The sequence below is a fragment of the Chiloscyllium punctatum genome, chromosome 49 (assembly GCF_047496795.1).
Source record: "Chiloscyllium punctatum isolate Juve2018m chromosome 49, sChiPun1.3, whole genome shotgun sequence".
In the NCBI taxonomy this organism is placed as follows: Eukaryota; Metazoa; Chordata; class Chondrichthyes; order Orectolobiformes; family Hemiscylliidae; genus Chiloscyllium; species Chiloscyllium punctatum.
This window is the reverse complement of record NC_092787.1, coordinates 27,761,110-27,784,951: the sequence shown is the minus strand read 5'-3', so window position 1 is coordinate 27,784,951 and position 23,842 is coordinate 27,761,110. Positions and strand designations below refer to the sequence as shown.

General features: G+C 50.7%; 1 protein-coding gene across 1 annotated transcript; it reads right to left on the bottom strand.

The window, feature by feature from the left end:
* Nucleotides 1–187: 187 nt before the first annotated feature.
* pmpca (peptidase, mitochondrial processing subunit alpha) lies at nt 188–22,038 on the bottom strand. Its single transcript, XM_072566039.1, has 14 exons — nt 21,967–22,038; nt 21,128–21,327; nt 19,920–19,999; nt 18,056–18,138; nt 10,406–10,500; nt 9,543–9,643; nt 8,100–8,283; nt 6,867–6,946; nt 6,198–6,290; nt 5,284–5,402; nt 3,351–3,441; nt 3,138–3,200; nt 2,504–2,648; nt 188–700 (listed from the first exon to the last, which is right to left on the bottom strand). Exons 1-14 carry the CDS (start codon nt 22,002–22,004, stop codon nt 531–533), a joined length of 1,542 nt encoding a protein of 513 aa, XP_072422140.1. The 5' UTR covers nt 22,005–22,038; the 3' UTR covers nt 188–530.
* Nucleotides 22,039–23,842: the final 1,804 nt, after the last annotated feature.

The following is a 23,842-nucleotide window of genomic DNA, read 5'->3' as shown; positions in this document are numbered from 1 at the left end:
TGCAACTCTGTTTCCATTTTCTCTTTGTTATAACACAGTCTGTAAAGGATAAGATGCTGGTGGTTGGCACATGCAACAACTTCACACCTGTATCTGGCAGAAAAGGCTAGCACTCTCAAATTAAATCCATCATTAGATGGGTATTACATATCTCCAATATGAAACAAAGTCCCAGGAGGCCTTAGGCATTAGTACAATAAAAATTTATATAACTGGACAGAACAGTCTTGCGCATTAACACAGAACGATCACAGTCCAGGAGCTGGTAACTAGCAGCATCACAAAGTAAAGACACATCCAAGCATTTCAAAGCAGGTTTGATCTCGCTATCTTGATATAAAATCAAGTACATTAGACCACTTTTCACCCACACTGTGTTCTGTCCTCTCTCCCCTCCCCCTCTCCCAGCCCAGTCTAATTACACACAATTACCCCTCTCTGTCCACCTCAAGCAGCTCACAGCTACAAGGTACCAGGACTCAAGGTGTAGTGTGTCTGTTCATCAGCTGGGAACCGGGAGCAGGTCCCCCTCACCGGAACAGCCGATAGATTCGGGGTAGGCGACCATCCTTGCTGGTCAGTGCGTGTTGGATGTGCTCATACGTTGGCAAATCACTGAGATCTCCCAGGGCTGCCACAGCTGGCTTGCTGCGTAACATTTTCATTGTGACCCTCTTGATGTCGTCTGCGCTTACCTCACCTGTAAACACAAGGGGGTTCCTCATTAGATTGTGAGCATGCCAACCTCACTGGGCCGAGAGAGTGTCCCAGGAATTTGGGAGCAGCTGGACAGGTAAAAAGTTATTTGGAAAAGTTACGGAAGAAATTTACTGGAACTTCTAGGGAGCAGGAACTTCAGTGAATGTGGAGAGTCTGGAGAAGGTGGAATTGCTTTCCTTAGGACACAAAGGAGAAGTGGAGACTTAGAAGCCATAGAGATGTACAGCAGGAAACAGGCCCTTCAGTCCAACTCATCCATGCTGACCCAGATATCCTAACCTAATCTAGTCCCATTTGACCCATATCCCTCTAAACTCTTTCTATTCATATACCCAGCCTTGTAAATGCTGTAACTGTACTGGTTTTACCACTTCTGTTAGCAGTTTGTTCCATCCACTCACTCCCCTCTGTGTAAAAAAGTTACCCCACACTTTCCCCTCTCACCCTAAAGTTCTGCCCACCCCAGGGAAGAGACTTTGTCTATTAATCCTATCCATGCCCCTCATGATTTTATAAACGCCTATAAGGTCACCCCTTAGCTTCTGACGCTCCAGGGAAAACAGCCCCAGCCTGTTCAGTCTCTCCCTATAGCTCAAATCCTCCAACCCTGGCAACATCCTTGTAAATCATTTCTGAACCCTTTCAAGTTTCACAACATCTTTCCGATAGGAAGGAGACCAGAATTGCACGCAATATTCCAACAGTGGCCTAACCAATGTCCTGTACAGCCGCAACATGACCTCCCAACTCCTGTACTCAATACTCTGACCAATAAAGGAAAGCACACCAAACACCTTCTTCACTATCCTATCTACCTGTGACTCCACTTTCAAGGAGCTATGAACCTGTAGTCCAAGGTCTCTTTGTTCAGCAACACTCCCTAGGACCCTTACCATTAAGTGTATAAGTCCTGCTAAGATTTGCTTTCCCAAAATACAGCACCTCGCATTTATCTGAATCAAACTCGACATCTGCCACTCAGCACATCGGCCCATCTGATCAAGGTCCCATTGTAGTCTTAGATAATCTTCTTCACTGTCCACCACACAACTTATTTTGGTGTCATCTGCAAACTTACTAACTATACTTCCTAAATTCACATACAGATCATATATATAAATAGTGAAATGCAGTGGACCCAGCACCGATCCTTGTGGCACACCACTGGTCACAGGCCTCCAGTCTGAAAAGGAACCTCATTCATCACCCTGTCTCCTACCTTCAAACTGATTTTGTATCCAATTGGCTAGCTCCCCATGGATCCCATGTGATCTAACCTTACTAACCAGTCTACAGTGCGGTACATTGTCGAACACTTTGCTGAAGTCCACATAGACAACGTCTACTGCTCGGCCTTCATTAACCTTCTTTGTCACCTCTTAGAAAAGAATTGAGGTGTGCAAAATGCGAAGGAGTTTTGTTGGAGTAAATAAAGAGAAACTGTTTCCAGTGGAAGAAGGGTTGGGATTGCCAATCGAACAGAATCAATAAAACAGCCAAAAGGGCAAGAGGGGAGGATTTATTTCACACAAAGTGCTGCTGTTGAAAGAGCAATGGAAGCAGACTCACCAGGAACTTTCAAAAGAAAATCTTGTTACGACTTACAGGAAAAACACAGAAGTGGAACAAATTAGAAATCTCTTTCAGAGATCCAGCACAACGGACTAGGCAGTCTCTGGTGCTGTAAAACTGAAAGGGGAAGTGTCACAGGCAGTGGATTAATTGGTCTCTTAAGGACAGAATGAGCACAGTATAGACAGACTCCTGTCTAATCTCTACTCACCGATCAGTTTACAGAGCTCCTGCGGCAGTTTGCGGCTCCCTGTCGCAAGAACCTGCCGTCCAACATCCTCGAATATAACTGGCCGTGACTCCAGGTTCATCATCAGCATCGACTTCAGCTGGGTCTTCGCTCGTTCCAGCTCCATCTGAGAACAAAGAAACTGTCACCATGCTGCTAGAATCCACACCCTCATTTCCCATCGACACTGTCCGATCACACACTCCCAAGGACTGGGACAGCACAGCGTGAGGTACAGAGTAAAGCTCCCTCTCTCTGTCTAACACTTACAGGTAAAGGTCACCTTGAGCTATGGGACATTTAACAGCCATCAGGAGGAACTGTTTCAAGACCTTCCCAGAAAGATAATAGCTCCAGCAGCATGGATTAGATGCTGATGTTGTGGCCGTGTGGATTAATGCAGGAGTCTGTCTTGGAGGGGACTGTCAGAGCCACTGAGCCAAGCTGGGCAGACAGAAAGAATCCTCAAAGTAGCAGGCTGTCACTTTGCACAAGGGCGCAGCAACACTTGCAGTCACACAGAATGACCCGCAGTGTTCTGTTGCTCTGTCCTCGCGTCTGTCTGTGCTGCCCTAACACCCATCTGACACACGTACCACTCAGAATCTGCACTCACCTCGCCTACTGAGCCGGTCATCATAATGAATTCCCGAGTGATAATTTCCACCATCTCCCTGACCTGGGACACCAAGAGAAGAGAATTTGAGGTGAGTAGCTGAACTATAAATCTGAGGATTTCATAAAATGACAGAGTCGTTTAATGGGGCCAAATGATACAACTCCGAGTCAGTTTATAAAAGGCATCTGGTGAGAGAGAACAGATCAGTACCTGTCTTGGATCAGCACTCGCATGAATACACAGGAGGCCAGTGTCCTCATAGCTATGGTGATAGGCTGTGGCATTGTACATCCAGTGGTGTCTGAGGGCGGGAGAGAGAGAGAGGGAGCCAGTTACTGAGTTGTTTTCAATTTGACTTTAAGAGACTGGAGCACATCAATGGATCAGAAATCACAGCCTCGAATTCTCTCTCCGTATCTCCGTGTGCTAGCTGTGGGTAATGCTGTTCTTGGTCTCTCAGCCAGAGCTCTGTGTTGGAGACCCCAGTAGTGCAGGCTGCCCAGGCCAGTGCCAGAGTGAGAGGGGACAGTGGATGACCCGAAACGTTGATTCTCGTGCTCCTCGGATGCTGCCTGACCTGCTGTGCTTTTCCAGCACCACTCTGATCTAAACTCTGGTTTTCCAGCATCTGCAGTCCTCACTTTCGCCAGGTTATGTTGCAGCTGTATAGGGTGTTGGTGAGGCCACACCTGGAGTACTGTGCACAGTTTTGGTCTCCTTACCTGAGAAAAGATGTCCTGGCACTGGAAGGGGGTGTAGAGGAGGTTCACTGGGTTGATTCCAGAGTTGAGAGGGTTGGTTTATGAGCAGAGACTGAGTAAACTGGGGCGATACTCATTGGAATTTAGAAGAATGTTATAGAAACATATAAAATGATGAAGGGAATCGATAAGATAGAAGCAGGGAGGTTCTTTCCACTGACAGGTGAAACTGGATCTAGAAGGCATAGCCTCAAAGTAAGGGGGAGCAGACTTAAGGCTGAGTGAAGAAGGAACTTCTTCACCCAAAGGGTTATGAACCTGTGGGAGTTCCTGCCTGGTGAAGCAGCTGAGGCTACTGCATTGAATGTTGTTAAGGCAAAGATCGATTTTGAACAGAACAGGAATTAGGGGTTAGGGTGAGAGGCCGGATATGTGGAGCGGAGGTCAGGAAAAGGTCAGCCGTGAGCTTATTGAATGGCAGAGCAGGCTTGATGGAGATGGCCCACTCTGTCAATGCTGAAACACTCAGGGAAATAACACACTCCCTACCCATAGGACCAAAATTAGACCATTCAGCCCATCGAGTCTGCTTCGCCATTCACTCATGGTTAGAGACAAAATAAACTGCAGATGCTGCAACCCAAGGTAGACAGGCAGGAGGCTGGGGGAACACAGTATGGCAGGCAGCATCAGGAGGGACAGGCAGGAGGCTGGGGGAACACAGTACGGCAGGCAGCATCAGGAGGGACAGGCAGGAGGCTGGGGGAACACAGTACGGCAGGCAGCATCAGGAGCTGGAGAAGTCAACGATTCGGGTGCAACTCTTCTCCAGCTCCTGATGCTGCCTGGCTTGCTGTGTTCTCCCAGCCTCCTGCCTGCCGTACTGTGTTCCCCCAGCCTCATGCCTGTCCCTCCTGATGCTGCCTGCCGTACTGTGTTCCCCCAGCCTCCTGCCTGTCGTACTGTGTTCCCCCAGCCTCCTGTCTGGCCTTCCTGATGCTGCCTGCAGTACTGTGTTCCCCCAGGCTCCTGCTCTGGCAATCTATCATGGCCGATAGGTTTCTCAACCCCATTCTCCCGCTTTCTCCCCCATAACCTTTGATCCGTTTGACAATCGGGAACCTATCTATATCCGTCTTAAATATCCTCCCTGACCTGGCCCCCACAGCCTACTGTGGCAGTGAAGTCCACAGATTCCCCACTCTCTGGCTAAAGATGATTCTCCTTCTCTCTGTTCCGAAAGGTCTTCCCTTTACTCTAAGGCTGTGCCCTCGGGTCCCAGCCTCTCCTACCAATGGAAACACCTTCCCAACGTCTGACCCCCTCAAACTCTGGAGCTCCAACATCCCCAGTCCCACACAGCTGTCTCCCCCCTCCTCCTGTAGTCTCCTTCCCCATGCCACCACGAGACTCTGGTACAAATGCAGGAGAGCAGCTCTGACCTGTTTAAGACATTGAGGTAGAGTCTGGTGAACATCCCCTTCCCTGGACCCCCAGCTGAGAACGAGCCGCCACCACCCATCATCATGTTCAACACAGCAAAGGGGATGAAATCGTCCTCCTGAAATCAAGTCAACAAATCAATTCAGTCTCATGGTCTGTAACAGCGAGACCAGCCCCAACATGGATCGAACCCTGTCCTGACTCTGCCCTCACAGTGTTCGATGGCGCAGAGGGAGCTCTAATGTCAGTGTGAGAGCGCAGAGGGAGCTATTTTCTCGTGTTTCAGGACAACGCTCGAGGTCAGAGTCCTGAGTCTGATGGAATCTTGGCACAATGTGGGAGGAACCATCAGGGCCATTAACCTCAAAAAACACTGAGCTGCTCCACAAAGCCCCGATCAAACTGCCCGTGGAGCCGTGTAAACCACCCACTCACAATCGAGAAGGCCATCCCATTCCATATTGAAACTCGCCTTAAATCCAGGGATTAACGTCTGCAAGCCAGGCAGGGAAGGGGAGACAGTGGACACACACTTACACCGGCAGGAGCAGGTCACAAAGACAGGTCAGAGTCGGACTCCTTACCTCACAGCACAGGCACTACCAGGGTGGGAGAGCCTGAGGTAGTGGCATTGAGACATGTTCTGGGCTGCTCGAGTCAGTTTGATGTAAATGGAGCAGGAGACAGTGTTTATCGGTGGGGGACTGCAGTAACATACAGACCCAGAGCAGAGAAGGGCAGCAGACTGCCCTCCCCCCCACGGCCTGCTGCTTGGGGATTCATGACAATCGAACAGCTCCTGGTCACTGTTGCTGATCGATAATTAAACTGATCTCTGTGAGTGGTCACTGTTAGCACATCCCAAAAGCAACAAGAAACTACAAACGGTGTGTCTGAGAGAAGAGGGACTCACCAGGAAGGAGCAGCTTTCCAGCCCGATCATGATGTGGGTGAGCTCGGGGATGGGCGTGGGTCCCAGGCTAACATCCGTCATGTCCTTCTCCACCTGAGGAGTCCGAGAGATCGGGAGAAGTGATACTCAGCACCTTCCCTGCTCTGCTCCCTATCTCAGATATCCCAGAACCCATTCCTGTACAGCCCCCCCCCCCCACCCCCCACATCACCCGGCAACATCTCCCTTAGTGCCGGAGAGAGAGAGGGAGGGGGAGTGAGAGGGGGGGAGGGGGGAGTGAGAGGGGGGGAGGGGGGAGTGAGAGGGGGGGAGGGGGGAGTGAGAGGGGGGGAGGGGGGAGTGAGAGGGGGGGAGGGGGGAGTGAGAGGGGGGGAGGGGGGAGTGAGAGGGGGGGAGGGGGGAGTGAGGGGGGGGAGGGGGAGAGGGAGAGGGAGAGGGAGAGGGGAGATGGGAGAGGGAAGGGGAGGGGGAGGGAAGGGGAGGGGAAGAGGCTGAGGGGGTGAAAGTGAGAGTCAGGGGTTGGGGAGCAATGGCCCACACCAGCGCTAGCTGCTCTCTACCTCCCCCTACTGTGTAATCACAGTGCAGCAACTGCAGACCAGCACAGACTTGACTACCTTCCCAGAGAATTCCGAGCCCAACCTGGGAGGGTGATAGGCAGCAACTGACCTTCACGATTCCCCCTGTGTACTGGGAGATTGACCTGTCAACATCAGTGGGCTTTCCGGACCCCCACACAGGGGTATAACCTGCAGGGTGGTTAAAAACAAAAGAGACAATGATCAGTCCAAGGTGGTGAGCTCCAAAGGGACAGGCCAGGCTGAACTCAGCAGCATCTGGGTTCTCAGTGAACAACACTGAGCTTACACACCTCACTCTACACACCGTACCCCAGAGCAATGTCACCACTGCAGGGCTGAGGGAGTGGGCAATGTCAGAGGGTTAGTGGAGAGGGGGTGCCGCACTGTCAGAGGGTCAGCGCTGAGGGAATGGGCACTGTCGGAGGGTTAGTGCTGAGGGAGTGCCACAGTCAGAGGGTCAGTGCTGAGGGAATGGGCACTGTCGGAGGGTTAGTGCTGAGGGAGTGCCACAGTCAGAGGGTCAGTGCCAAGGGAGTGCCACTCTGTCAGAGGGTCAGCGCTGAGGGAGTGCTGCACTGTCAGAGGGACAATGCTGAGAGAACCAGAGTGTTGCAGAGATCTTGTCCATTAGATGTTTAATTGAATCTCTGTTGTGTCACAGAATGGGAATGAGGCAGAGAGTTTATGTTCTCCTTTGAGCAGTGGGAGTGAACATCCTAAAGGGATCTGATGGAATAATGAATCCAGTAGCAATGATGCTCAATGAGCTGATACAGGGTGTTTTGTCTTCTGTGAGCTCTGTTGATCTGTAACCTGTTGCCTGACAGGGGTGACAGAAGCAGATTCAGTGGCGAAAGAGCAGGAAGTGGAGCTGTCAATGTGATATCACCTACTCAATGGGCTGACTGGCCTCCTGTGTGGAGGCTGTAGGAGCTGGGGGTGGTTAGTGATGGGACTCTGATTGCTGTGGGGGGGAGGGGGGGGGAGGTGGTGTGGTCGGGGGAGGGCGCGTTGGGGGACGGTGTGGTCAGGGGAGCATGCCTGAGGGAGGGTGTGATCGTGTGAGGGAGCGTGCCCGGGTGAGGGAGTGTGCGGTCAGGGGAGCGTGCCTGAGGGAGGGTATGTAGGGGAGGCTGTGTGGGGGAGGGTGTGGTCGTGTGAGAGCGCATGCCTGGGGGAGGGAGTGTGTGGTCAGGGGAGCGTGCCTGAGGGAGGGTGTGGTCGTGTGGGGGAGCGTGCCTGAGGGAGGGTGTGGTCATGTGAGGGAGCGTGCCTGCGTGTGAGAGAGAGCATGGAGTAGGCAGTGGAGTGGCCAGTGTACCCTGGAGGTATTTCTTGGCGTATTGCACCAGTTGGTCATGATCGATCCCGACCCCGGCCAGTACCAGCCGGTCTGCGGTGTAGTAATTCCTCAGGAAGGAGTGAAGCAGCTTCTGATCAATCTTCTCCATGTTCTCCACGGGACAGAACCGGGGCAGCCCCACTGTATTGTCCCGATAAGCTGCCTGGTGAGACAAAGCAGAAACCATTCACCCTCTGTTCCAACACTCCCCCATCACCCCTCACCCACACCCCAAAAACCAGCAGGTAGTGACGTGGTGGAAGTTGCAACAAGAGAAATAGATGCTCATCATTTTCACACTGTTCTCAGGGGACACTCCTGTAGGTGGTCTGGGAGTTTGGTGCCCACAGTTTGAGAAGGAGTTGATGACTAGCAAGGAGTACACAGACAAGGCTGGGCTACCACACAGCGAGCACAGTCAGGGGTGATCGACTGAAGAAGATGTTTCGGATGAGTAAGGGTTTGACAAAGTCAATCAAGACAAAACATGTCATCGGCTTGGTCCGAGTGGGCTGAAGCAGGAAGGAGCAAAGGATTCCGATTCAGCAAGTTCGGCATGATCACCCGAGGGGCAGCGCTGGGGGAGCGCCGCACTGTCGGAGGGGCAGCGCTGGGGGAGGGGTCACTGTCGGAGGGGCAGCGCTAGGGGGAGGGGTCACTGTCGGAGGGCCACACTGTCAGAGGGGCAGCTCTGGGGGAGGGGGCACTGTCGGAGGGTCAGTGCTGAGGAAGTGCCGCACTGTCGGAGGGTCAGGGCTGAGGGAGTGCCGCACTGTCGGAGGGTCAGGGCTGAGGGAGCACCGCACTGTCGGAGGGTCAGTGCTGAGGGAGTGCTGCACTGTCGGAGGGTCAGTGCTGAGGGAGTGCTGCACTGTCGGAGGGTCAGTGCTGAGGGAGTGCTGCACTGTCAGAGGGTCAGTGCTGAGGGAGTGAGCACTGTCGGAGGGTCAGTGCTGAGGGAGTGCCGCACTGTCGGAGGGTCAGTGCTGAAGGAGTGCCGCACTGTCTGACAGGCTCTCTTTTGAACCCTGAGGTACTGTAATGTCATCCAAGTGAATGTAATGCATTCCATTGCCACTATTTTGAAGAACAGGAGAAGTCACTTCTGTGCCATATTTATCCCTCACCCAATGTCACTCCGGTGGACAGACTCGTTGGGCATTAGCACACAGCTATTTGTGAATAAATTGGCTTCATATTTTCTGAATCCCACTGATGACCACACCCCAGAACCAATTCACTCGGTGCAAGCAATTTGGACCATTTGGATGAAAGGCGCTACAAAAATGCACATGCTCCTTCCTTTGTGATGCCTGTACATTGTTGTCAGGTGGAAGCAGAGCTCCAGGTGTGTCTGTTTGCTGTCATTGGTGACCTGAGCTTGTTTCAGCCTGGGCTCTGTGAAAAGAAAAGTCACCTTACCGCATGAACCATCTCAGTCAGGAGGGGCTCAGGATCCGGTCGCATTTGTAAATCTTCCAGTTCAAATCGGACCGAGAGGCGCACCATCTCCAACTCCTCATCTAGGAGGGGGGGGGAGATAACAAATCGACAGAGCCATGAGTGCGGTGGTGGGGGGGTGGTGCTGTCCACAGCCAGTGACCCCACAGCCCCAACTGAACACTGGGGGGGGGGGGGGGGGGGGGGCGAGGGCCGTTAATCCAGTGACCCACGGAATGTTCTGGGGACCTGGGTTCAAATACCGCTACAGCAGATGGTGGAATTTGAATCCAATAAAAATCTGGAAGGAACAGTCGAATGATGACCATGATTCCGTTGTTGATTGTTAGGAAAACCCACCTGGGTCACTGGTGTCCTTCAGGGAAGGAATCTGCTGTCCTTACCTGGTCTGACCCACGTGACTCCAGACCCACAGCAATGACACTAAGGCTCTAAACTGCCTTCTGGGTAATTGCTGGGCTCCCACAGCCAGTTAACAATTAAAGACAATGGCAGGCAGGCATCGTACAGCCAGGAGTAACTCCCACTGTGGATATTCAGCTCTGAGGGGATTCAGCCCCTTCCTCCTTACCTCTGGGCTGCTATTGGACTGTCCTCAGCTGCTCCCACTCTCTCAGATCTCCAGCTCATAACGCAGCCAGTCAGAGGACGCTGGTAACTCCTTCCAGGGCCCACAGGAGGGGAAAGAGTCCCCTCCAACACCTGCCACTCGAAACCTGGATTGGAGCACTCCACAATCCCAGACTCGGAGTAACTGGTGAAAACCCACACTCACGGTTCACGATGAATCAGGAGAGTGAGGGGAAACGCTCTGCTGCTGTTACCTGTTAATCTCGGTTGAAGCACCACATCAGCCAGGAGGTTAACCATCGTCTCCAAACCCTTCACCTCGGCAGAAACTGCAAACATCGTAGTGTCCCTGCAACAGGATTGGAGACAGGGATCTATCCTGATCATTGAGAAACCTTCACTCCCACACTTCATCGCTCGATACCCCTATATCCTTTTATTGCTTTCTCCTCCGAGTATTTATCCAGCTGCCCCATCTGTCCCATATTTCTCTGGTCGTTCCCCCAGCAGACCCACTGCAGCTCCCCTGAGCTCATTCTGCTTCTGGTGTGTGAGCAGTAACATCACCAAGCCAGCCCTTCCAGCCCTGAACGCACTGCATCCCAACCCTGCCTCCCTCCCTCCAAGCATCAGCTTTCAAATGGCAGTACAGTACACCGACAGGCCCTTCGGCCCACAATGTTGGACTGAACATGACACCCTTCTGCCTGCTCTTGGTCCATATTCCTCCATCCCTTCCATATTGATGTGCCTACCTAAAAGTCCCTGAGACACCCATATCATATCCACCTCCATCACCATCCCTGGCAACACCTTCCAGACTCCTAATACTCACTTACCCCTCACATTTCCTTTGAACTTTCCCCCTCTCGCCTTAAAAACATGCTCCCTAGTTTTACACATTTCAACTCTGGGAAAAAGATTCTGACCATCAACCCAATCCATACATCTCATAATTTTATAGACTTTTATCAAGTCTCCCATCAGTTCCTGTCACTCCAGAGAAAACAACCTGAGTTTTTCTAGCCGTTCCTTATAGCTCATACCCTCTAATCCAGGCAGCATCCTGGTGAACCTCTTCTGCACCCTCTCCAAAGCCTCCACATCCTTCCTGTAATGCAGCAGCCAAAACTGAACGCAATACTTTAAGTAAGGCCTAACCAAAGTCTTATGAACCTGCAACATGAAATCCTGACTCTTAGACTTCAATTCCCCAATGCCATAAGCCTTCTTTACCACCCTATGTACTAACGTGGCCACTTTCAGGGTCCTATGGACTTGAACCCTAAGATCTCTCTGTACCTCAATGCTGTTCAGGGGCCTGCTGTTAACTGTATACTTTTCTTTAACATTTGATCTCCCAAAGTGCAGCACCTTATACTGACCCAGATTAAACTCCATCTGCCATTTCTCCACCCATATCTGCATCTGACCTATATCCCACTGTATCCTTTGACAACCTTCTCCACTATCCACACTTCTACTGATGTTTGTATCACCTGCAAACTCACGAACCCATCCACCTACATGTGCATTAAAGTCATTGATATTTATCACAAACAGCAGAGATCCCAGTACGGGTCACTGCGGAACACCACTAGTCACAGACCTCAAACCAGAAAAAGACCCTTCCACCATCACCCTCTGCCTTCTATGTACAAGCCAGTTCTGAATCCACATCGCCAAGTCACAATGGATCCCATACATTTTAATCTCCTGGATGAGCCTACCATGAGAGACCTTGTCAAAAGCCTTATTAAAATCCATGTAGATAATATCCACTGTTCCACCCTCATCAATCACCTTTGTCACCTCCTTGAAAAATTCAATCAAATGAGTAAGATCTGACTTGCCGTGCACAAAGTCACTGTCCCTAATTTGGGCAGGCTTTTCCAAATGTGTGTAAATCCTAACCCTAACAATTCTCTCCAATAGTTACCCAAGCACCAATGTGAGACTCACCAGTCTATCGTTTCCTGGATTATCCCTCTTTCCCTTCTTGAACAGAGGAACAACATGAGCTCCTCACCAGCCCTCTGGGACCTTGCCAGTGTCTGGGGAGGACACAAAGATCTTGGTCAAGGCCCCAGCAATCTCCCCTCTTGTGTCTCTCAGTGACCTCCAGTATATACCATTGGCTCCTGGGGACTTATCCACCTTAACGCTCTTTAGGAGACCCATCACCACTTCTTTCTTGATCTCAGAATGCCCTCGCATATTCGCATGCTCCACACAAGTCTCACTATCCCGCACATCATTTTCCTGGGTGAATACCGATAGAAAGTCCTCATTTCGGATCTCACCCACATCCTCACCCTCCTTTACCCTGGAGTGGTCCTACCTTCTCTCTAGTTTTCCTCTTGTGTTTTTTTAATATAGATATTTTTATTGGAAATTTAACATTTTTACAAGTTTACAAAATTAAAAAAAACTCTCAAGTACAAACATTGATATACAATTAAATCTTAAATAAATAATAACCAACATTTAACAAAAGAAAAATACCAAGAGAAAAAAAATCAAAACTCAACTAACTACTAATCTGATTCCTGAAGAGCTCATGCCTAAAACATCGATTCTCCTGCTCCTTGGATGCTGCCTGACCTGCTGCGCTTTTCCAGCAACACATTTTCAGCTAACTACTAATCTAACCTACAACTAACCAGAGTGTATAATTAAGTCTCTTACATTATTCAAACAAGAGAAAGAAAAAAAACCCAACGGGTAACACAGAAATTGGATAGTGAATGTGTTAACATCAAATGTAACAAAACCCGTATTAGTGCGGGATTCCTCTCCTAAGGGGCCCCTGACCAGCCAGGTTCGCAATCTCAATTAAATAAAAGCCCTTGTTAGGCTAGCCGAAATATCTGTATTCATACAATTCAAGAAGAGTTGCCATATTTTATAAAATAATTCGGTCTTTCAGTGCACCATATTTGTAAGGAAGTCAAGGGGAATACATTCCATAATTAATCTGTGCCAATTTGAAAGTCCAGGGGGGCCCTCAGCCAGCCAGTTCACCAAAATATTTTTCCTTGCACAGAAAGAGAGAATAGAAAATAGTCTCTTCCCGTACATGTCCAGGGAGGGTAAGTTCGAAAAGCCCAAAAGGAGAGATACAGGGTCCACTTTAATTTCCGTTCCTAAAATTTCTGTCAGGGTACTTGCTACTTTAGTCCAATATCTACGGATCTTATGACAGGTCCATAGGCAATGTACAAGAGTGCCCACCTCTATTTTACATTTGGGACACATTGGAGATGCTCCTGCCTTAAATTTTGCCAATCGAACCGGTGCTATATGGGCCCTATGAAGTATCTTCAGCTGGATAGCCTGGGTTTTGTTACAGATAGTAATTCTTCTAGCGTTTTCCTAAATATCATTCCACGTTTCTATGGAGATTTCTAGTCCCAAATCCTGATCCCATGTTTTAAGCAGATTGTCCGTATCTCTCGATACTTCATCATGTAGTAAATGATAAATAGTACTGATGGAGGATACCCCCATTGGTTGTAGTACTCTACATTCTCTATCTGATTTATAAAGACTATCTAATAACGTAGTCTTCTTCTGTATATAGTCTCGAATTTGGAAGTATCGATAGAGGTGTCCATTAGGTAATCCGAATTTCTGACGCAGCTGTTCAAAAGACATCAGGACCCCATCTTTAAATAGGTCCCCTAGACATGAGATACCCCTGGATCTCCAGAGTTTAAAAGTGGTGTCTGTAAACCCCGGTTGGAATCCCCTTGCTCCCACTATCGGTGCATAGGGGGATGTTTTATGTGAGTTGCCCTCATTTTGCCGCATTATATTCCAAGCTTTAATTGTGTTTAGTATTATAGGGCTTTTACAGTGATCCGTAATGATTTTCCTCTTGTCTGAAAATAAAAGGTTAATAAGTGGGTATTTTACTTGAGAAGCCTTGATGTCCAACCAGATTGATTGTGGGTCAGACAAGACCCGATTGGCTATGTAACTTAATAGGGAACTTAACTGATATTTCTTAAAATCTGGGAAGTCCAATCCTCCCCTTGCCTGTGGAAGCTGTAGCTTCTTCAGCTTAATGAGGGGCCGTCTATGATTCCAGATAAAGGAACCCAACCAGCCATATAATCTACGTAGTGCCAGCCTCGGCAGCATCACCGGAAGCATTCTCACAGGGTATAGGAGACGGGGCAGGACATTCATTTTAATTAGTGATATTCTACCCAGCCAGGAAATTGGAAGGTCTCCCCATCGCTGGAGGTCCTGCCCTATCCTTTCCAGTAAATGCACAAAGTTAGCCTTGTATAACTGACCAAATACTGGGGTAATAAAAATGCCTAAATATAAGAAACCCTCCAGGGACCAACGAAAGGGAAAATGGGATCCATCCACTAAGTGGGGTATCATAGCAAGGCCACCAATTGGCATAGCCTCCGATTTTGAGAAATTAATTTTATAGCCTGAGAATGCGCTAAATGTATTAATAACTTGGATTAAGCGAGGTACGGACATCAGAGGATTACTGAGGAATAGGAGAACATCATCTGCATAAAGGGTAATTTTACGTTTACCTGTACCAATCCTCAGGGCCGTTATATTAGGATCAGCCCTTATAGCTTCTGCAAGTGGTTCAATTATTAGCGTAAATAACAATGGCGAGAGAGGACATCCCTGATGGCAGCCCCTACCCACACTGAAGCTATCCGAACCTAATCCATTGGTAACCACAACTGCTTTGGGATCACTATACAATGTTGAGACCCATTTGGTAAACACCTGTCCAACGCCAAACCTTTCCAATGTGTAAAACAAATATGACCAGTCAACCCTATCGAATGCCTTTCCCGCGTCTAATGAAACTACTACTCCTGGTATCTTTACCTGATGACAGGCTTGAATCATATTCAAAACCCTTCTAATATTATTGGATGATCTACGGCCCTTAATAAACCCCGTCTGATCCTCCTTTATAATATGTGGCAATACCCTTTCTAGCCTCAATGCTAATGTTTTAGAAAGGATTTTACAATCTACATTTAGCGAGGATATTGGTCTGTATGACGCGCAATCTTCTGGGTCCTTTCCTTTTTTAAGGATAAGAGAGATATTTGCCTCTTTCAACGAAGGCGGGAGACAGCCCTGACTGTATGTGTAGTTATACATGTCCATAAGTGTGGTGTTTAGAGCTGTCCTAAGAGCCGTAATCCTTTGCAATTTAATAATAGAAGGTCTATCAGCGTATGCAGTTTCAGCTGCTTTTAAGTGAGCTTCGAGCAGACGCTGTTGTTCTCCCTTTAATTTTTTCTGGGTTGCTGAGTAGGAGATGATCAAACCTCGCGTGTAAGCTTTGATGGTCTCCCACATCGTTGATGGGTTGCTAGCCGTACCTGAATTAATTTCTAAAAAAGTTTTAAATTCTTGAGAGAAGTACTTTACAAATTTACTGTCTTTCATTAGGAAGGGGTCCATACGCCAATGCCGAGGGGATGTCCCATTGTTCCTCACCTTGGTTTCCATATATACAGCAACATGGTCGGAAATTGCTATACTGCCTATTTTACAGGGTGATATGGAATTTTAAAAAATCGAGGGGGCAAAAAACATATTAATTCTGAAATCGAGGGGGCAAAAAACATATCAATTCTGGTATGACATTTATGTGGATTGGAGTAAAAAGAAAAATCTCTGCCCTGTGGATGGAGACATCTCCATACATCTACCAATCCTAATTCTTTGTTCAGATCTACCAATTGTCTAGATCTGGGAGATACTCCTGCAGTACTCTTGGGAATCCTTTCTATTTCCGGATCCATAATACAATTAAAGTCTCCCCCTATAACTGTATGACGGGCACCGAGAGCCATCAATTTGGAGAAGACTTCCATGATAAATTTAGAAGGATGTGCCGGGGGACAATACAAATTTAAAATCCCATATTCCTCTCCATTTAAAAGGGCTTTAATCAGAATATATCGTCCAGATTCGTCTTTTGTCTGATTTAGGATTTTGAAAGGGAAATTCTTCCAAATAAGAATAATAACTCCCCTGTATTTTGAGCTAAAAGAAGAAAAAAAGGCCTGATCAAATCCACCCTGTCGTAATTTCGTGTTCTTTATCCAACAAGTGTGTCTCCTTTAGGAGAGTTATATCAACCGTTTCTTTCTTGAGATTTGATAATATTTTCTTCTTCCTCTTGTGTTTAATGTATGATGTAGAATGCCTTGGGATTCTCTTTAACTCTACTTGCCAAGGTCATTTCCCCTTCCCTTCTTGCTCTCTGGATTGCCTGCTTGAGTAACTTCCCTGTTTTCCTTATATTCCTCAGGGGCTCTGTCCGATTTTAGCTTCCTCAGCCTTACACATGCTTCCTTTTCCCTTCTGACTAAATTCCCAACCTCCCTCGTTATCCTTGCCATCCTTGTCCTTCCTCCCTACCGGAACACGCTGCTCCTAAACTCCCATCAGCTGGGGAGGAAGGACAAGGATGTGGACAATGTGGACTCGCCCGATAACAGCTCCTCCCATTGACACTCCCTAACTCCTGCCTAATACTGAGGTCATTTGTCCTCCTGCAATTTACTGTCTTGCCACAAGGTCCTGCCTTATCCGTGTTCACAGCTTTCTTCAAACTGAAGGAGTTGTGATCACTGTTTCCAAACTGCTCTTCCACTGAGAGGGCAGTCAGCTGGCCACGCCCATTAGCCAGCACAAGGTCCAGGACGCCCCCCCCTCCTCAAGGTGGGCTATCCACACACTGTCTCAAGAAACCCTCTTGGACGCACTGAACAAATTCTGCCCCATTGAAGTCTCTTGCTCTGAGGCAGTCCCAGTCAATATTGGGGGATGTCAAACTCACCCACTATGACAACCCTGTTGTTATTGCACCTTTCCATAACCTGCTGACAGATTTGTTCGTCAACCTGCAGTTGGGCAGCCTGTAGTATCATCCAATCAGAGTGATTGCACCCAGCTTATTTTTGAGCTGTACCCATACTGCCTCCCAGTGTGTCCTCTCTGGCTGCAGGTGTAACATTCTCCCTGATTAGTGAAGCAACTCCTCCACCTCTTTGACCTCCCCCCCCACCCCCCCCCCCTCACTACCTCATCTAAAACTGAGAAAACAACTTTCAGAGTTTTTCTATCTAACATAGCTGTGTAGCTGGGCACTGTCACTGACAGACTGAGCAGCAGATGGACATGTACAGTATGGCAGGGTGATGGTACAGAGCTGTAGCTGCCTGACCTGCTGCACTTTTCCAGCAACACATTTTTAAGCTCTAATTCATCTAACCTGCACACCTTTGGACTGTGGGAGGAAACCAGAGCACCCAGAGGAAACCCACGCAGACACGGGGAGAACGTGCAAACTCCACACAGACAGTCGCCTGAGGCGGGAATTGAACCCGGGTCTCTGGCGCTGTGAGGCAACAGTGCTAACCACTGTGGCACTGTGCCACCCACTGTGTTTGCCGTGGTCCCAAGCTCCCCACCACAAACTTCTCTTCCTTGCTTCAACAGAGATATGGGGAGTCAGCCCTGGAATTCAGGCTGATCTCTGACCTCCTGTCTACTCGCAGCACTAACACCCTCTGGTACCTGAGGCCAGCACTCTCAGTAAACTGTACTCACTGACAGCATTAACCTGAACGATACCATACAGGCTGCACACAAATCATCCCAATTAAAATACCATGTGCATGATCACACAAGGTGGTCTAAAGGAACTGCGCATCAGAGACAAACAGGCCACGCACAGTAAAAAAAAATGACAGGGACTGTTCCACTCGTGGCCCCAGTGACACACACACACACATCACCCCCACCCCCCCAAATATCGCCACCTGAGCACGTGCTGTCAGAGTTACTCACTGACAAGGTTCCAAAGCACAGGTATCATTCTGCATGACACTGACCTTGATGACTGGCAATCACAGATCCCCCCGTGTTTCTCCAGTGTGTGCAGGATCTCATCTTTCGAGCCAAACTGTGCAGTGGACTGATGATAAAAACACAATTACAGTTCCAAAGCTGCCAGTTCATCCCTCATCAATTAAACAAGCAACATCCCACACCATTTCCAAAGTGCCCGGTGTAATCATGAATCTTAAACATTATTCCCTTGTGCTCTATCTTCCAGCTGAACAGGCTGCAGGTGAGCTCTGGAAGAGGACACGGTACAGAGGGATGGGAGATGATTGATGAACAACAATGTTCACTGATGAGACTCAGTTTCAAGTAAACCACCCAGACTGAAACCCTATCACTGCAACAAGTGTTCAGGAAACTGGCCGGGAAGGCAGGAAACGAAACACAAAGCAGTGTTCTCACCCTCTCGGCACTACCCTCCATGATTGTTTGAAAGAATTCAAAGTGATCGCCTTGAAAGATCTGAAAATCCTTAGGGTCTTGACAAGATAGAGCATGAGAAACCATTCTATTCTGACGGAGAGAACCCAGGGTCACATTCTCGGGCTGGGGGGGCGGGGGGGGGGGTCAGGTACTTCAGATTCAGAAATGGAGACATTTCTTCATCCGATTACAGACCTTTGGCATTCCTGACCCCAGAGCAGTTGTAGATGCTCACTTGTGGAGTCAGCACCAATGAAGTGAAAGGACATGGGGGCCTGCACGAAGCTAGGGCTGGGTTTGTTGAGGGAGGAGTGGGGTTGGATTTTGTTGAATTGTGCAGGCAAAAGTGAGGACTGCAGATGCTGGAAATCAATCGACATTAGAGTGGTGCTGGAAAAGCACAGTAGGTCAGGCAGCATTTGAGGAGCAGGAGAATCGACGTTTCGGACAAAAACCCTTCATTAGGATGAGGGCCTTTTGCCTTCCTTTCACTTCTCATTGTTTTGTTAACTGTCTTCACTTGGCTGAGGGACTGACTCAGGATGAAGGGATTTTGCCCAAAATGTTGATTTTCCTGATGCTCGGATGCTGCCTGACCTGCTGTGCTTTTCCAACACCACTCTAATCTAGACTTTTGTTGAATTGTGGCCAATCAGCCTCCTGACCTCCATGTTTCGATGTTTTTAAATAACAAACCGACCCCATGAGGGCCATATCACTGTGAGGTGTGAGATAACAGCAGAGCTGAAAATGTGTTGCTGGAAAAGCGCAGCAGGTCAGGCAGCATCCAAGGAGCAGGAGAATCGAGCCCTTCTTTAGGATCTTCTCTCAGATCTCCAGCATCTGCAGTCCTCACTTTCTCCTAGACGATTTTAACCTACTGCGAATCCTCTTGCAAGGATGCCTTCCTTGAAGAAGCTCTCTTCCTCTCTCCTGCTCCTTGGATGCTGCCTGACCTGCTGCGCTTTTCCAGCAACACATTTTCAGCTCTGATCTCCAGCATCTGCAGTCCTCACTTTCTCCGAGATAACAGCGGAGCCAAGTTCACTGTCTGGCATCACGTGGAGAACAGTCACTGACAGTCTCACAGGAAGTGGCCATTCAGCCCATTGTATCTATGATGCCTCTTAGAAGATCCAAACAGTTAGCCCCACTTCTCCTGCTGTTTCCCCATGAAGGTGAAAATTTCTCTTTTCAAGTATTTTTCCTTTATCCAGCTTCCAATGCCCCTTCAGGCAGCACATTACTGTATAACTCAAATTAAAAAGAAAGTCCTCCTTTCACTTCTCATTCTTTTGTTAACTGTCTTCACTTGGCTGAGGGACTGACTTTCAAACCACATCTGCACGTACTGTTTTAAAACGTGTGTGCCTGACCCATCCTTTTAAGATTCCAGATAAAAAATGGAGGGAATCCGTTGTTACTTACTGAAAACGCCAGTTTTTCTATAAAGTGGGAGATTCCACTTGGATACTTTGCCTCATGTCTCGATCCTGCGTTTGCTAAAACTGAAGGACATGATTGCGTTAAGAGGAGAGCTCTGAGTCAGCAGCTGACCAGATATGGCCAGAATAAATCCCCAAGACACCGGAGAGCTGAGACTGATGTTAACTGTTACCAGCAGAATCGGGTGAAAGTGTGACATGGACAGCACACTGGAAGAGTGAGAGAATTTTGGGAGGGGTTCACAAGGATGGGAGTGAGGTTGGGAAAGTGCCTTGAATCGGTGGGACAGGGATGGAAAGAATGGTGCGAACAGAAAGCGAAGCCAGGGTTTGAGGTGGAGGGGCAGGGTAGAGAGGAACCATGACTGGATATGTATGTGTATGTACAGTCAGTGAACACCCAAGTACAGTGACAACGTACAGCAACACAGGTGAAGCTGGCACAAGGCTGGCCCATGGCATTTGCAGTGGCACCACAGTTTCAGTGGTGATATCGATGAGGGGAACAGATTCCACTCCAATTGACAGTTTGCAGTTTCTGACTGGAAGATCACCTTGTACAAAAAGCTCAATAACCACAGGACGTATCCCACCCCAACTCCCTGAAGTGTGTCCACTGTCTACAAGGGACAAGTCCAGAGTGTGATGGGATACTTCCCACTTGCCTGGATGGGAGCAGCCCCAATAACACTCAAGAAGCTCAACACCATCCAGGACAAAGCAGCCACTTGATTGGTACCACATCCGCAAACATCTGCTCCCTTTACCACCGACACTCAGGGGCAGCAGATGCACCGAAATGCAAGCTTTCCTTACAATTGATTCCATTAAGTAAAAATACAAACAGATTACAAGAACTGCCCTATTCTTCAAAATAGCATCAGGAATCTTCTACATCCAACGGATACAGTCCTGATTTAACATGGTGTCTCCAACACTACAGTACTCCCTTGGGGGAGATAAGTTCAATTTATCCCTGGGGTTTGGTCCTTTCAGGGCATTTCATTCAAAGCATTTCACAGCTAAAAAAAATTACTTCTCATGAGTTTAGAAGGAAGGATTATCGTGACGTCGGGGCACATGGAGGTTAACAGGAGCCTCAGGATTGGACAGTCCGATGGGATAAGGAGGCCCAGTGAACTCAGACCTCTCATCCCACTTGTAACTCAACACCCACTGCCCGGCACTGACCTCCGACTGTGCAGAATTGTCCAAATTTGTCCTGTGAGGCGACTCGCAGTCCATTCTCCAGCACTGTGATCCGGGTCTCGTACTTGTGTTGTCCACTGACTGTGGCGAAGATGGGTATCGGGAGATTGGGGAGCGGGGCAGAGAGTGGCACTGCAGGATAACCAGAACTGCTGAAGGACCTGGAACCTCGGAATCCACACCTGGAGCAGAGAGAGAGAGAGAAGTGTGAGAGAGAAATGGAGGCAGGGTGACATAGGAGGGGGAGGGGAAATAGGGGATTATAAATATCACCCCCTTCCCATTATACATTATGATTCCCCCCCCCCACTCTCTCTATACTGATAGTCCCTCACTCTATTATCACTCCGCTGACATGTTGCACCATGTTTTCTCTATTGCACAGATTTATCCCCACACTCCCCTGTAAACATTTACTCTTTTTATTTTCTATATTAACCATCTCTCTCTGTCTATTCTACACATTTATTGCTCCTTCTCTATCCTATACATTTACCCCATACCCCCCCTCCCTGTCCTATACATTTACCCCATACCCCCCCTCCCTGTCCTATACATTTACCCCATACCCCCCCCTCCCTGTCCTATACATTTACCCCATACCCCCCCCTCCCTGTCCTATACATTTACCCAATACCCCCCCCTCCCTGTCCTATACATTTACCCCATACCCCCCCCCTCCCTGTCCTATACATTTACCCAATACCCCCCCCCTCCCTGTCCTATACATTTACCCCATACCCCCCCCTCCCTGTCCTATACATTTACCCCATACCCCCCCCCTCCCTGTCCTATACATTAAACCCTCTCCCGGGCGGTACCTCCCGAGCTCCCGCCATCGCCTCACCACCGCCGCCATTTTGGCCGCAGCGAACACTTCCGGCCACGACTGGAATCCGGTTCCGGGTCACTCACCAGCCCCGCCACCAGAGGGAACATGAACTTCCGGAGTGAGAGTAACACCAAATGGGGCAGCAAGGAGGGGGAATGAGGGAGGGGGGGGAGAGGGGGTGGGGGGGGGGGTAGATGGAGGAGGGGGGTGGGGGGGGGGTAGATGGAGGAGGGGGGTGGGGGGGGTAAATGGAGGAGGGGGGTGGGGGGGGGTAGATGGAGGAGGGGGGTGGGGGGGGGTAGATGGAGGAGGGGGGTGGGGGGGGGTAGATGGAGGAGGGGGGTGGGTGGGGGGGGTAGATGGAGGAGGGGGGTGGGTGGGGGGGGGTAGATGGAGGAGGGGGGTGGGTGGGGGGGGTAGATGGAGGAGGGGGGTGGGTGGGGGGGGTAGATGGAGGGAGGGGGGTGGGGTGGGGGGGGGTAGATGGAGGAGGGGGGTGGGGGGGGGGGTAGATGGAGGAGGGGGGTGGGGGGGGGGGGTAGATGGAGGAGGGGGGTGGGGGGGGGGGTAGATGGAGGAGGGGGGTGGGGGGGGGGGTAGATGGAGGAGGGGGGTGGGGGGGGTAGATGGAGGAGGGGGGTGGGGGGGGGTAGATGGAGGAAGGGGGGTGGGGGGGGGTAGATGGAGGAGGGGGTGGAGGGGGGTGGGGGGGTAGATGGAGGAGGGGGGTGGGGGGGGGTAGATGGAGGAGGGGGGTGGGGGGGGTAGATGGAGGAGGGGGGTGGGGGGGGTAGATGGAGGAGGGGGGGTGGGGGGGGTAGATGGAGGAGGGGGGGTGGGGGGGGTAGATGGAGGAGGGGGGAGTGAGGGGGAATGGGGGAGGGGGGGTAGATGGAGGAGGGGGGAGTAGAGGGGGGAATGGGGGAGGGGGGGTAGATGGGAGGGGAGGGGGGTAGATGGGGGAATGGGGGAGGGGGGGGTAGATGGGGAATGGGGGAGGGGGGTAGATGGGGGAATGGGGGAGGGGGGTAGTGGGGGATGGGGGTGGGGGGGTAGTGGGGGGGATGGGGGAGGGGGGTGGAGGGGGGATGGGGGAGGGGGGTTGGGGATGGGGGGGGATGGGGGGGGTAGTGGGGGGGATGGGGGGGGTGTGGGGGATGGGGGGAGGGGGGTAGTGGGGGGGTGGGGGGAGGGGGTGGGTAGGGGGGGTTGGGGGTGGGGGTTGAGGGGGTTGGGGGTGGGGGTAGTGGGGGATGGGGGGTGGGGGTTGTGGGGGTGGGGTGGGGGGTTGGGGGGTGGGGGGGGTTGTGGGGGTTGGGGGGGTGGGGGGGTGGGGGTTGGGGGGTGTGGGGGGATGGGGGGTGGGTGGTGGGGGTGTGGGGGTGGGGGTGGGGGGGTTGTGGGGGGTGGGGGTGTGGGGGTGGGTTGGGGGGTTGGGGGTGGGTGTGGGGGTGGGGTTGGGGGTGGGGTGTGGGGTGGGGGGTGGGGGGGGTGGTGGGGTTGGGGGTGGGGGTGGTGGGGTTGGGGGGTGGGGGGTGGGGGTGGGTGGGGGGTTGGGGGGTGGGGGGTGGGTGGGGGGTGGGGTGTGGGGGGTGGGGGTGGGGGGGGTGGGGTGGGTGGGGGGGTGGTGTGGGGTGTGGGGGGTTGGGGGTGGGGTGGGGTGGTGGGGGTGGGGTGGGGTGGGGGTTGGGGGTGGGGTGGGGGGTGGGGGTGGGGTGTGGGGGTGGGGGGTTGGGGGTGGGGGGTGTGGGGTGGGGGTGGGGGGTTGGGGTTGGGGGTGGGGGGTTGGTGGGGGGTGGGGGTGTGGGTGGGGGGTGGGGTGGTGGGGGGTTGGGGTGGTGGGGTGGGGGGGTGGGTGGGGGTGG